The 15,093-nt window shown below is 33.6% G+C and overlaps 1 protein-coding gene across 1 annotated transcript; it reads left to right on the forward strand.

Moving 5' to 3' along the window:
• The first annotated feature begins 7,965 nt into the window (after positions 1-7,965).
• Positions 7,966-9,801, forward strand: LOC110707892 (auxin-binding protein ABP19a-like). Its single transcript, XM_021885969.1, has one exon. The coding sequence runs from the start codon at positions 7,994-7,996 to the stop codon at positions 8,618-8,620; it is 627 nt and encodes a 208-aa protein (XP_021741661.1). The 5' UTR covers positions 7,966-7,993; the 3' UTR covers positions 8,621-9,801.
• The last annotated feature ends 5,292 nt before the right edge of the window (positions 9,802-15,093 follow it).

Raw genomic sequence — 15,093 nt, forward strand, 5'->3', positions numbered from 1 at the left:
ATTTTTCATATGTTCTAAATTTTTTTTTCCTATATTATACATTTTTTTTCCTTATGTTCTAAATTTTTTTTTCAGCTTATGTTTTAAATTTTTTTCTATGTTCTAAATTTTTTTTTCAGCTTACGTTCTAAATTTTTTCTTATGTTTTAAAAGTTGGTTTGCTTATGTTCTAAATTTTCCTATAATCTAAATTTTTTTTCCTAAATTCTAAAGTTTTTCTTATGTTCTAAATTTTTTCCTATATTTTAAATTATTTTTTCAGCTTATGTTTTAAATTTTTTTTCTATGTTCGAAATTATTTTTTCAATTTATGTTCTAAATTTTTTCCTATGTTCTAAATTATTTTTCATATGTTTGTTTGTTTATGTTCTAAATTTTTCCTATGTAGTAATTTTTTTTTCCTATATTCTATATTATTTTTTCAGCTTATGTTCTAAATTTTTTCCTATGTTTTAAATTATTTTTTCAGCTTATGTTCTAAATTTTTTCCTATGTTCTAGATATTTGTTTTCTTATGCTTTAAATTCTTCTTCTTGTTTTTTTTTGGTTGTTGTAAATAGGTGCGTAGTCCTGGAGTTGATATAAATATCCTATGTGTTGCCCCTAGACATGCTACGCGAGAGGTAAGATATAACTTTTGTCTGCTTCTATACTTTTTCCATTATTTTTTGCTACTTTAGTGCCCCTTAACTTGTTATATTTTACTGGATATAGGAAGATTTCTTCGAAGAACTCCATTAGATGCTTTCTGAGATGCCTGAGGTTACAAAGTTGCACCCTGTGCCTGATGCTTTTGTCCCGGTGATGAGATTTAAGTTCAATGGGGTGTCCATAGATCTTCTTTATGCAAAATTGTCGCATTTGAGTTTCTACATTGCATGTGATTGTTTTCCTCGGCTTCTATGGGAGGGTGTTGATTTATATTAAAAACCTATTAGCTCAAGTAGTAGAGCACTATGCAAATGCATAGTTGATATAGGTTCGAATCCTACATAGGCAATATTTATAAATAACTATATAAGAAAAACTTTAGAAAATAGGTAGTAAAAGTTTAGAACATAAAAAAAAAAAAAAAAAAAAAAAAAAAACTTTAGAATATAAGTAGACTGAATTTAGAACATAGGCAAAAGAATTTTGAACATAGGAAAAGAATATTTTAAACATAGGAAATAAAAACCGTTAGAACATAGGTAGAAAAAATTTAGAATATAGGAAAAAATTAGAACATAGGTTGAAAAAATTTAGAACACAGGAAAAAAAAACTTTAGAACATAAGTAGACTAAATTTAGAACATAGAAAAAAAAAATTTTGAACATAGATAAAAGAATATTTAGAATATAGGTAAAAGAATATTTAGAACGTAAACAAAAAAAAAGAAAAAAAAAAGAAACTTTAGAACATAGGTAGTAAAAATTTAGAACTTAGGAAAAAAAACTTTAGAACATAAGTAGACTGAATTTAGATCATAGGCAAAAGAATTTAGAACATAGGTAAAAGAATATTTAGAACATAAGAAGAAGAAAAAAAACTTTAGAACATAGGTTGGAAAAATTTAGAACATAGAAAAAAAAAAAAAAAAAAAAAAACTTTAGTATATAAGTAGACTAAATTTGGAACATAGAAAAAAAAATAGAAAATAGGTAGACTAGATTTAGAACATAAGAGTAGGCAAAAAAATTTAGAACATAAAAAAAGAATTACAGAAATGCCATTACTAAAGGATGGTTTTAGATGGTTGGATCAAAACTAATAAATGGTTGAGATTGGTTCTTATATAAGATTGAGTTCTTATATAGAGGAGGGTTCTTACATGAGCCTTCCTCTATATATATATATATATATATATATATATATATATATATATATATATATATATATATATATATATATATATATATATATATAAAACAAGAAAATTATTAAAATAAAGCTTAAACGTATAAACCTTAACCAATTACAAAAGCCAAGGCTACCGTGTAAGACAAGGAAATAAATTATGCGTACGTGAACTAATTATAAACTAAGCTAATCCGATTATTCAAACACCTATTTAATTAATAATCTATTTTATTACAAATCAGACCTACTATGAACATAATCACAAAAAAATAAATACTCTAGTGGCTACCAAAAGTCATAACGCTGAATAAAGCATAAACAAATGATTGAAAAGAAAATGCTAATTTCAATTCTTTTTCACACAAGGTAATCTAATTGTTTATTTCCATTCTAATTGAATTGGTTTACTAATCTCTCTTCATCTTTATTTATTGTTTTTATTATTAATATAACGGAAACATATAGAGGATATAGGAGTAATAAATTTAAGTGGGAATAGATGAATACAAGTACATACGACTTGCGAACTCCATCAGTTTTAAAAACACAGATGATTGAGAATATATAATAACCAAAAAATTTAAGTCTATAGTATACGTACTATTACCAATAAAGGTGCAACAAAACATGGAATAAATTGTTTTTTTAGGAAAATTTGCGAGGAAGGATTTTTTAAGAGGGAGTTGTAAGGAAGGACCTTTTAAGACAAAAGTTGTGGGAAAGGACCTTATAAGTTGTGAGGTTATGAAAGGGGACTTTGCATTGGTTGGCTTTCCGGCTAATCAGAAAAATACTTAATTTTACGACGTTGATCGAGCTTAAATCACCCCCGAAACCGTCATGGGGGTTGGTTTTCAAGGTGATAAGGTTATTTTCGGGGTGGTCAGAGGATATATTCCGAGTTGGTTAGGGTAGATTGGTGCTTCGGGATGGTGGTTTTTGGGGTTAGGGGTGGTGGTTTTGGGGTTGAAAGGTGGTTTAATTTAGGTGTGGTGGAGGCGATTTCAAGCAAGTTGTGTTAGTTTTGGGAATAAAAGCGGTGGTTTCGAGAGTGTTTTGAGGTGGGTCAACGGTGGAAAATTGGTATAGGTAGTTTTACCATATTTTACCTTTTCTTAGGTAGTAGTTTACAACATTTTACCTTTATTAGGTAGTTTATTACAATATTTTTTTTATTAGGTAGTTTCTCATAAAGTCTAGATTTTATTAGGTAGTTTTTCACAAAAAGTCCTATTTAAAATAAAGCTTACACATATATATATACCTTAAATACCCAATTACAACTCAGGCCAAGGCTACCATAAATATATGCCATGATTCAAATGACAATTATAATAGAATCATCCCTAATATATATTTCCTCCGTTTTTTTATTTTTTTTATTTGCAACAGTTTGATTTTTACACTATTCACATATCTCACTTTGACTAGGTTTGAGGGGCTTTTTCTGTGTGGTTGGCCCCACATTGTATAGCCAGCTAACACAAATGTAACCCTTGACCGAGTAACCCCTCAAGTAACCCCTGACCAAACCCCTCAAGTAACCCCAGCCACATATAAAAATTTGTGCAAGGTTTGGTGATTTATAGGTTAAAAAAAATATAGTCACATGAGATCTTGTTTTACGCGTCTTGATTTATACTTTTATAATATCAAATTTTTATAATTTCTATACATTAATAATCAAAGATATCAACGATTGAAATAGTGCATTGACAAGCGTGAAAAAAGAAGTGTTATAAGTACTAAGAAACAGAGGAAGTATATAAATATACAAACATGAAATAAACTAAATAACTAATAAAATGATCCGGAAGTATACAAATAGGGTTACAAGTTACAACCACCTAAAAAATAAAAATGCAAGCTATGAAAATAGTGTTAAAAAAAAATACAATTTTAACACCCGTTGTTAGCATTATTCTCCACAATACATATTATGTCTACGCCGTCCAGTCATTGTTCTTGACGACTAAATGAGTTTATTTTAGTATTTTGTGTTAAAATAATGACTCCATTTGTTTTATTAAAAAGTAAATAGAGCCTTAATATATATGTCGTTTTTTTAGTAATATTAATAAAAATTAAAAGTTATTCACAGGCTCATAGTTGGCTACCCCATACAAAATAAAATATCACGTTTGACAAATTTATACCGTTTCTTTTGTCGATCGATGTACATGTGCATATCTTCTTTCATTAAAATCATTAATATTGCAACAGCAGTTGTCTAATGGGAATAATTTGAAGTTAGCACTGTCAAAAACCGAACCGAATTGGTGAAACCGAACCAATTCAAACCGATCCGAATGAGAACCGAACCGATTAAAAACCGATTTTTTGAAACCGAAAACCGACCCGAACCGCATTTTAGTAAACCCGAAACCGAACCGATCCGAGTAACGTTAAACCGTTTTAGAACCGAACCAAATCTAAACCGAACTGGAAAGGAAACCAAACCGAAAATAAACCGAACCGTTTCTAACCCGAAACCGTTTAAACTGTCATAAAAACCGTTGTAAACCGAACCGTTATAAACCGAACCGTTTACAAATCGAACCGTTTACAAACCGAACCGTTTATAAACCGAACCGCTTATTAACCGAACTGTTTATGAACCGAATCCTTATAAATCGAACCGTTTACAAACTACTTACTACGAGTGGTTATTGGGCGCGTCAGTGTGAATCGGTTTTTATAAATTTTTTTAACACACACATTAAAATATTAAGTTCTTTAGATTATAAAATGTGAATCGGTTAGCGTGTAAATGTCTAGCGTTGCAATTAATAAAAAGTCGAAGACCGTTTAATAATATAATGACGTCATATCTTAGAGAACTAGTAATATTACGGATTTGTACGTATAAGCAATACACTTGTAATCGTGTAAACTTATAAATGATATAATTGACTAGTAGATTAGTATATAAATACAAATTACTTAATTAGAAATGAGTTATGACTACATGAGTGATTGACTAATATGACTATTAAAGCAATTGTCAATTTAGCATAGCTGCATAATAGAATAATAGTGTACTAGACTATCCTACTCGGTAATATACTAATACCATTTCAGTATTTGATCTGTTAGATCAGACTCAAGTTAAAAGTTACTCTTTCTTATTAACTTGTTAGTCTAATTAAATAATTACTAATTACTAATCAATGACTTAAGCCTTAGGGGTAAACCAGTAAAGGATATAGAAAAATATAATAATCTTATGATTTTCATCCCTTTATACTTATAGTATTTAACTATGAGAATATAAGATGGTTATATACTTATATGTTATGTATATGTTAATATGTATAATCGATTGAAAGAATCAATATTACTTTCTTCTTCATTAATGTGTTCTTTCATTGTATAAATCAAACTACTTTGTAATATCTTCATATATAAGTTTATGCAAATATATAATGATAAACGAGCCTTAATTATCAGTCTTGTTGACTAATTAAGTATCGAATACCAAATTGCAAATTTCGATGTCACAACAACTCATCAAATCATGATTGTGACACTATTAACTAAATGATCAAATCAGAAGCAGATAATAATCTGATAGTAAAACAATAATACATTAATGCACTAAACTTTTATAATCTACTTCGTAATAAACTAGTAAGATCAGTATGGCTAAACTTGAATCATAACATGATATGTATTTATAAAATTAATGAGAATTTGCATATAATATGATGCCTCAATATGAAGTGATGAAGTCTCGGCTTGATATAAAACTTGTTAACTAGCAAAAAGTTAGAAAGTAGTACAAAAGTTTTTGGAATAAAAAACAGACTCGAACCGTAATTTAGTAAATCTGAAATAAAACCGATCTAAATAATGTTAAATCGTAGAAGAACCAAACCCGTGAACGAACCGAACAGTTATAACCGAACTAAAATAAAACTAAACCAAAAAAGAACCGAACAGTTTCCAACCTGAAACTGTTTGAACCGGGATAATAACCATTTACACCGAACCGTTAACAAACCGCAACCCGTCTGCACCGAACCGTTTACTACCCGGACTTTTTACAACCCGCACCGTTTACAACCCGAACCGAATTTAAACCGGGTTAATAACCGTTTACACCGAACCGTTAACAAACCGCAACCCGTCTGCACTGAACTGTTTACAACCCAGACTGTTTACAACCCGGACCGTTTACAACCCGAACCAAATTTAAACCGGGTTAAAAATCATTTACACCGAACCGTTAACAAGCCGCAACCCGTCTGCACCGAACCGTTTACTACCCGGACCGTTTACAACCCGGACTGTTTACAACCCGAACCGAATATAAACCGGGTTAAAAACCGTTTACACCGAACCGTTAACAATCCGCAACCCGTCTGCACCAAACCGTTTACTAACCGAACCGTTTAGAACCCGAACCGAATTTAAACCGTTCAATTCAAGAATAAACCGAAACCGAACCGATAATTATTTAAACCGAACCGAAACCGACCCGTAAGACATTTGAACCGATTTCAAACCGACCCGATTTCAAACCGAACCGAAACCGAACTGTCAAACCGTTTTGACAGTGCTATTTGAAGTATATCAATACTTCTACAGCTTGTAAACTTTATTTGCCAAAAATGCACATTATTAAATTAGAAGAATGAAAATGTGCACGTCTTTCGTAAGTGTTACAATTTAAAGAAAACAAATTGGAATGGAGTATATAGGAATATATATATGACGAAACTCTGTACCAATAAGTTTATAGAAGTGTTGATAAATCATATCATATCTATACAATTGAAATCGAATATCCCTTTCTCGTATGATTTTGGATCTTACTCACTAACTCGCCTAAACTTTTTCTTCTTAATCAATCTCCATGCACACTACAACAACAACAACAAATTTTTAATCCTAAAATGATTTGGAGACAGTTAATATAGATCGTTATAAGAAAAATCTTCATGCACAAAGTAGATTATTAATCTTTCCAAAAAAAAAAAAAAAAAGAGATGATTAATCACTACAATCAAAAAACTTGCTTTAATTAGGAACGTGAAAGAATTATTTCTCTCTCTCTTTTTTCTCTCCTTTTACTCTCAAAAGCTTGATAGTTATACGATTTACTTCGTCGAAACGTGCAGAAATAAGGAAAAATCATCTCTAACACAATCAATTTATAGATAATAAGTCAACAAATTATTATCCATAAAGGAATAGATCGATACCACTTCGTGTAATCATAAAGCCAAAAACTAGCTATCAATATCAAGCACAACCTTTAAAGGTAGGATGTAGTTCTATGTAAAACATTACGTCTTTTAATTTAGGGAACATATTAAAACATCACCCATAAAAAATAAATAAATAAAAGTAATCCGTAACATATTTTAAACACTGATTAATATTATAAAATAATACAAGCAAATAAATAGAAATTGAGGGCCCTTACTCGCACAAGAAAATGACACAACACCTAATGTTTTATTTTATTTTTTTTCCTTGTGTAAGGGAGTAAGGACTCTCAAGTTTTATTTTATTTTTTTTAAACAAAGGTTTACATAAACATAAAAAGTATACATCACAAACTACGAGCTAGCTCATTTGTTACAAAGAGAAAAATGGAAATTACAGTACATCTTCCATGCTTGATCTTGCCGGCGGATTGAAAATTTTATCATTTGCCTTGGAACACGTGAAAGAGAATACAACATTCTATTTTTGTATATGTCCACATTCAATTGAACTGGGAGAAAGTAATAGAGGGGAGTAAACAAACAAAATTTAGCATATACTGTAATTAACTATCTAAAAAAACACCAACTGCGTCCTATAACATTAAGTAAAGGGATAGAAAAATAAAGCAACGAGGACTTAACAACACAAATTGAATCGCACATTAAAGTGACTTGATAACTAAGTGGTTGTTGGCCTTGGACATTTATGGTTATTGAGATCTACTGTAACGCCAAACACAAGTAACTCAACTGATGAATTCAATCATGTTGTACCCCAACTTCCCCTACACGCCTAAAAAGGAAGTACTAGTAAATTAAATTAAATAATCCTTTTACTTAATTAACACTCACGCACTCACTTGATCACTATATATATAAATAACCAACGAGAAGTCGAGTTCTAAAAATAATATTATCTGTAGTCTAGCTTCCAAATATGTATCTTCCTACCTTGTTAACGTTTTCTCTCCTAGTTTCAATCTCTTGTGGTGATACAGTTTGGGACTTTTGCGTGGGAGACTTGAGCCTACCTAGTGGACCGTCAGGGTACGCTTGTAAGGATCCTGCTAAAGTCACGGCAGATGATTTTGTGCACTCGGGTTTGGGTGTCGCGGGTAACACTACTAACATGTTTAAATTCGGTGCAAGTGTAGCGTTTAGCCCTCAATTCCCAGGGTTAAATGGTATGGGAATTTCCATGGTACGAGCAGACTTAGGTGTTGGTGGAGCCGTACCAATCCACACTCATCGAGTGGCGGAACTCCTCGTATTAGTTGAGGGTACCGTCATTGGTGGGTTCATCGACTCAAACAACACGGCATACTACAAAACGTTACATAAGGGAGACATTATGATCTTCCCACCACAACTTCTTCACTTTCAGGTCAATGTTGGCTCAACACCGGTTGTTGCGTATGCAAGTTTTGCGAGTGATAATCCCGGCGTCCAACCAGTTGATGCGGTGTTTACAAACGATCTACCGTCCAAGGTGGTTCAGAAGGTCACTTTGCTTGATCATGCACAAGTCAAGAAGCTTAAGAAAGTATTTGGTGGCAGTAATTAATTAATAACTGATTATATATACATTAATTAATGTCATATTTTTGTGATTCCTTTTTTCAGTGATAAATCCTTGATTAATGTTTTGCACAAGTAACTTCCAAAAAGCTAGATAGTTTTGCCTCAAAAAAAAAAAAAACTAGATAGTTGTTTCTTGGCTAGATAGTTGAATAAATTTAATTTTTTTTTCACAAATTAACAATATATATACCGAGAAACTCCTGCATAATGTAAATAACTTAATCTCTTACCATACACATATACGAAGTTTGTGCTATAAATTACTCACGCGGAGAAGTTGCATCATCATAATTACTACTGTACAAAGTACTGTATTAAGGAGGTAAAATGTTGATAAGTGACAACACTATTTTTTTTTACAGGTGCTAAACCAGGGACAACACTTATATATATATGATAAGTTATCACTGATAACAATGTTAAATGGCGTCATAAAATTGAGCTAATGGCATCATTTAAATCGGTCCGAACTCCAGGTATAGAAATTTACTTTTTTTTTTTTGGTCTTCAGTTTAGTCTGGTTTGAAATCCTTCATAATAGGTCTTGGACGTGACAGATTATTTTATTAAGATTAACCTTAATAAGTTAGGAACAATTTACTATATGAGCTTTATTTATTGGACTTACAAAAAGAAGAAAAAAAAAAGTTGTTTTACTTATATGTTTTTTCAAGTTTTTGATAATGTTATATTTTTTGAATATTTTCAAATAATATTCTAGAATCAATTTAAATAGGTCTGGTTCAAGTTTGGACTGACATCTCAACTTATTAAACCTTATCTAATTTTAAATAAAATAATAAGTTTAGGTTAAATAAGATTAGAAAAAATAACTCTAGCCAAGATAAATATGAAGGCTATTAACAAGTTTTGATGCCCTCTAAGTAGGGGTGAGCGAAAATTCCGGAAACCTAGAATTGAAACCCGAGGGTTCGAAATCGAAATTGGAACAGTGGTTTCATTTTTGGGTAATAAATTAAGGAATCGGTTCCAATCCCAATTCCAATTCTCAACTTTTATGGAACCGAAACTGGTTAGATACTGATAAGTCGTGTTTTGTGTATATTATTTGCACTACAAGAATTAAGCTCATTTCCGACGGAAAATTTCCGTTGGAAAATTGTGAAATTCCGTCGAAAATCGTCATTTCCGTCGGAAATCCGTCGGAAATCGTCATTTCCGTCGGAAATCCGTCGGAAATCGTCATTTCCGTCGGAAATCCGTCGGAACAAGTCTGTCGGAAAACCTTTCGTCGGAAATAAGGTCGTTTCCGACGGATTTCCGACGGAAATGACGATTCCGACGGAATGATTTCCGTCATAGCAGGATCTGACTTTCAAAGGTATAGTCCGTCGGAACTTTCCGTCGGAAAATTTATTAAAAAAAAAAATAAAAAAAAAACGGAAAACCCAGCCACCCTGCCACCCTCCCAGCCACACCCAGCCCCACGCAGCACCACCACCCACCCACACAGCTACCCTCCCAGCCCCCACACAGCCACCCACCCAGCCCCCACCCAGCACCCTCACAGCCTCACCCAGCACCCACCCAGCCACCCACCCACCCAGCCCCACGCAGCCCCACCCCACACCCACCCAGCCACCCAAAAAACAGAAAAAAAAATTCGAAAAAAAAACCAAAAAAATTAAATTGAATGTACAGATCCAAAAATTCCGAAAATTAAATTGAATGAACAGATCCAAAAATTAAATTGAATGAACAAATCCAAAAATTCCGAATAATATATAAATTATATACAAAAAATTCGAAAAAATTCCGAAAAACAAAAAAATTATACAATAACATAAAAATCCGGAAAGAAAAACAAAAATTCCCTCGGTTGCGTTGTTGAGGTTGTTGTTGATGTTGTTGTTGTTGATGTTGTTGTTGCGTTGTTAGTTGTTGCTCAATTGTTGCGTTGTTGATGTTGTTGTTGTTGCTCAATTCGAGGAGGAGAGGAAAGGAGGAAGGAGAAGGAGAAGGAGAAGGACGAAGAGAAGAGGAAAGGGGAAGGAGAAGAGGAAAGGAGCAGGAGAAGGAGAGGAGAAAGAAAGAGAAGAGGAGTGGCGAAGGGAGAGAGGAGAGAGGAGAGAGAAAGAGAATTCCGAAAATTAGGGTTTTTTTTTTATATAATAAAACCTTCCGACGGAATATTTCGTCGGAATATTCCGATGGAATATTCCGTCGGAAATCCCTAATTTTTTTTATTTTTTTCCTTTTATTATTTCCGAGGGAAAAAAATTCCGTCGGAAAATTTCCGAGGGATTTTCCGACGGAACTTACCATTTTCGACGGAAATTTCCGACGTACCAAAATTCCGTCGGAAATGTCGAATTTTCCGACGGAATTTATGTCCGTCGGAACGTTTCCGTCGGAATTTGGCCTAATTCTTGTAGTGTTGGTTGGTTTTTAGTTAGTTTTGTTAGTTTAGTTGAGTATTTGAGTCCGTTTTGGCGTATTTTGCTTTAGTTTGGATAATCCGATGCTTTTATAGGTAGTTTTGTTGTTTTTGATGATTTTCAGGAATAATGGAGCTAATTTGGATGAATTATAGATCCATGAAGTAAGTCAAAGCCCATGGAGTTTGGAGATTGAAGAAAAGTCAAGAAAATGGCATTTTAGAGGTAGGCACGGCCGTGCCTCCCCATTAGGCACGTCCGTGCCTCTGTGCCAGAAGTTGCGCCAAAGGAAGACCCTAGGCACGTCCGTGCCTAGCAGAAGAGGCACGTCCGTGCCTAGGTAAAGAAGCAGGCACGTCCGTGCCCAGCATCAGGCACGTCCGTGCTTGGAAGACAGAAACTGCAGCAATTTTGCTACATGTAGAGGCACGTCAGTGCCTATGAAGAGGCACATCCGTGCCTCCTGGGATTCTTGTGCGCCAAGGCTTAGCCGTTTTTCTTATCTTTTTAGGCTCATATAAAATACTTTTTAGCCTTGTTTTTTTTTCATTAAGCCTTATATTATTTTTATTCTCTCATTAAGAACTAGTTGTCCATCTACTTTTCTAAGTTTTGTAATTCAAGATTCAAGGTTTCTACCTTCAATTTTATTCAAGATTTGGTATTTATTTCTCATCCTTTATTATTTAATTATGTTTTCATTATTTATTGTTGTTTTCGTTTCTTTAATCATGTGTGAGTAGTTCTTTAATTCAAGATCTAGTGTAGCCCTATTATTATTGATGCATGAATTAAATCTTTAAATTCTTTAATAACTTTAACAATAGAATTGCTAAATTGATTGTGATTATGCCAATGCTAGGTTAGACGTAACTATAGTATTGCGATTATTCCATTGTTTTTATCACAGCGAGAGTTGGGTATAAACGGATTTGAGTAAATCAATTTAGGGTTTGATTCTCAACACGAGAGTAGTTGGGTTTGATAATTGGGAAGTGAGAGTAATGTGTTTAATGTATTTAATATGCATGATACCATGAGAATATGATTGATTGTATGTTAGGGAAGCCATTGATACTCGAGAGAGATCCTTGGTAATTATTAGGGTTTACTTTTCCCCGTTCACTTGAAATCGTATGTTAAGGGTAGAATTACAATTGCATCAATAATAGTTGTGGTGAAGCTAGATCTTGGATGTTTTTAATTGCTTGATTTAATCATCTTAATTAGTTTATTTTCGAATTTTTCCTATATTTTAGGCCCTTAGTTATCGATTATAATTGATTCTTGCTTAGTAGAAATTTGAGTCTAATTAATTGTTCCTGAACCTTAGTCTCTTGGGATCCGACCCTTACTTGCCAGTCTACATTAGTATTGGTCTGTTAGGTTATTTTTGATAGGTACGCGACACGCCTACCAGATACCCAGTTATTTAACATATTATTGTTAAACTACAAGTATATGTAATTTTCTACAAAATATATGTTGAATACTTGAATGTATCTAGTTAGTACAAAAAAAATATTATTAAAGCCTAATAGACATAAATTCTTAATTATAATAATTTAAATATAAGCATTAATTGCTATAAATGAAAATAGACCAAAATACTTGTTTCTATTCCCCCACCCCCCCCAAAAAAAAAAAGACCAAAATAATACTCCGTATTATATTTTAACAATAATATACTAAGTGGGTGCTCGAAACCGAAACGATGAAACCCGATGGTTTCAATTTCAATTCCTAAATTTTAAGAACTAGTTGAACTGATTGCAATTTTTGGACCCAGTCCCAACCTATTGTGGGTTTGGTTCTTAAAATTTGACCGAATATTCAGTTTGCTCACCCGGTCATCCCTACTCGCAAGTTGATAAATAACCAATTAAGTTCTTAATAAACATGCAAATAAAATAGCTTCATATCTCCGAATTTCTTGAAATTGCTTGTCTGAAGAACCCATAAAATTACGCATTAAATTACTCCCTCTTAAGAAAAAACTTGACCTCAAGTTTCATTGGGAATAACAAGGAACTAGGTCGCATATATGAAGACAAGGTAGCACCTACATACTCCATCACCCAATAGGATCTTGAAGGTTTCATACCCCACATTGTCAATGATTTGGAACGGACCCTCATCCATAGGTTCACCATCCTTGTAATTCACATGGAGCCATTGAGCTGTGAATGACAACCAAACTCGATCACCTACATCCAATGTTGTACCCTTCCTCAACTGTAGTACTTAGTTGCGTCGATCTTTCTTAGTAATGGTAGTATCAATCACCTTGTCACGGCAAGAACTCAAGCATGTATGATTAGAACTCTCTTTTTTTTTTTTGGTAAGTAAGTAGTTTTATTAAACCAAAAAGGAGGAGGGCAAGCCCTTAAACAATATACAATACAACCCCTAGCCTATAAGAGACCACCTTCTAGGAAGGGTGCCTCAAAATAGGAAGGGGGGACACTGGCCTCAAGTGATGTGGCACCTTCTAGGAAGGGTACACATCACAAGGACCAGCACAAGAGATTAGCAAAGACAATCTGAAAAAAAAAATAGAGGGCAAGCCCTCACCCAAGCTACAACCAGCCTAAAAAGGCCAAACAGACCATCTAAACAGTCAAGACCCTAAAAAACTAGTTGATCACCTTATAGCTGATGTGATGCAGCCATTTACATTGATTTCTACTCCTTGTGCTGTTAATGAAACTTCTAGCTCTATTGACTACCTCAAACTGAATGGCTTTGCAAATAAAACGAGGAAGAGAGAGAAGAATTTGGCCAACCAGATGTGGTATATGACAGCAATCAAAGCAGCTAAAGCACAATTTCTCTGGATAGGGTCACTGATTTGACTTTTCCATCTCTTCCAAGTATTGTAAATGGAGAAGCACTGTTCCTGAACTCCCAGCCAGTCACTAATCATCACTAGGCATTTCCTACTGTAGGAGTGCTCTCTATCTTCCTCTTTTTCTCCACAGAGCAAACAAACTGGATCAGAGCACAGTCCAATATTGGCTAGGGCTTTCCTAGTTCTGAGTCTGTTCAGCATAGCTAGCCAGGCAATGAAATTACTAAAATGGTCAAGAGAGAGAGAGAGCGCATTTAAGAAAATCAAAATAATTAGCTTAAGAAAATTCCGGACCACGTAATCTAATTACACTTTCTTAAGCTAATTTCTTAAGACAATTAAGCTTAGGAGAAAGAGAGAGATGGATGATATACATGTTATGGGTTTGCAATAAAAAAAACAAAAACTCCCTTGAATCTATATATGATTATATTTATACCATAATGTAGAATATAATCATAAGCAAACCAATTATGTGAATTAAGAAAATTAGGGTGATTAGCTATGGAGAAAAAAAGATCACTTAAGAAAATTCAGCTAGGTAATTAACTTTGGAAAAGGTTTACTAAAATGCGTAAGAAATAGAAGAAAACTTATGAAAATAATAACAATTATTTTAAAACACAAATGACCACCTTATCTTATACATTCTTATCTCTTTCGCCATTAACTATAACAAACTTTTACATTTACACCCACAAACCAACAAACAATTTGAAACTCTTATTTGACTGATCATTATTACATTATACCATTAATTTCATAGCTTAGCCATAATTATATGAAAACTACAACTATTTATACTTCTTATTGTAACAATATCTTTTCATCCGATTCTAAGAACATTAGCTCTTTTATACATGATAATTCAAACTTCTTGTTGATAAGTATATTAGGTGACTCGTACTTCGTAGCTTTGTCCGCCCGATCGGGCGGACATTGCCCGGTCTGACCGGGCGGAAGAAGAAGAGGTGCCTGGCAAATTCGTTGAAGAAGCTGCTCTCGCGCCCGACCGGGCGAGCCTTCGCCCGACCGGGCGAGCCTTCGCCCGATCGGGCAGACCTTGCCCGGTCTGACCGGGCGGTGGGGGTTGGATACGTTGAAGCATTCGTATGGAGTCTTCTTCTCGCGCCCGATCGGGCAGACCTTGCCCGGTCTGACCGGGCGGAGAAGGAAAAATACGGAACGCGGATTTTGCAGTTTTAG

The sequence above is a fragment of the Chenopodium quinoa genome, unplaced genomic scaffold, assembly GCF_001683475.1.
Source record: "Chenopodium quinoa cultivar QQ74 unplaced genomic scaffold, ASM168347v1, whole genome shotgun sequence".
Classification (NCBI taxonomy): Eukaryota; Viridiplantae; Streptophyta; class Magnoliopsida; order Caryophyllales; family Amaranthaceae; genus Chenopodium; species Chenopodium quinoa.

Coding starts and splice junctions, on each gene's coding strand:
- LOC110707892 (XM_021885969.1), top strand. CDS start 7,994: ATGTATCTTCCTACCTTGTTAACGTTTTCTCTCCTAGTTTCAATCTCT.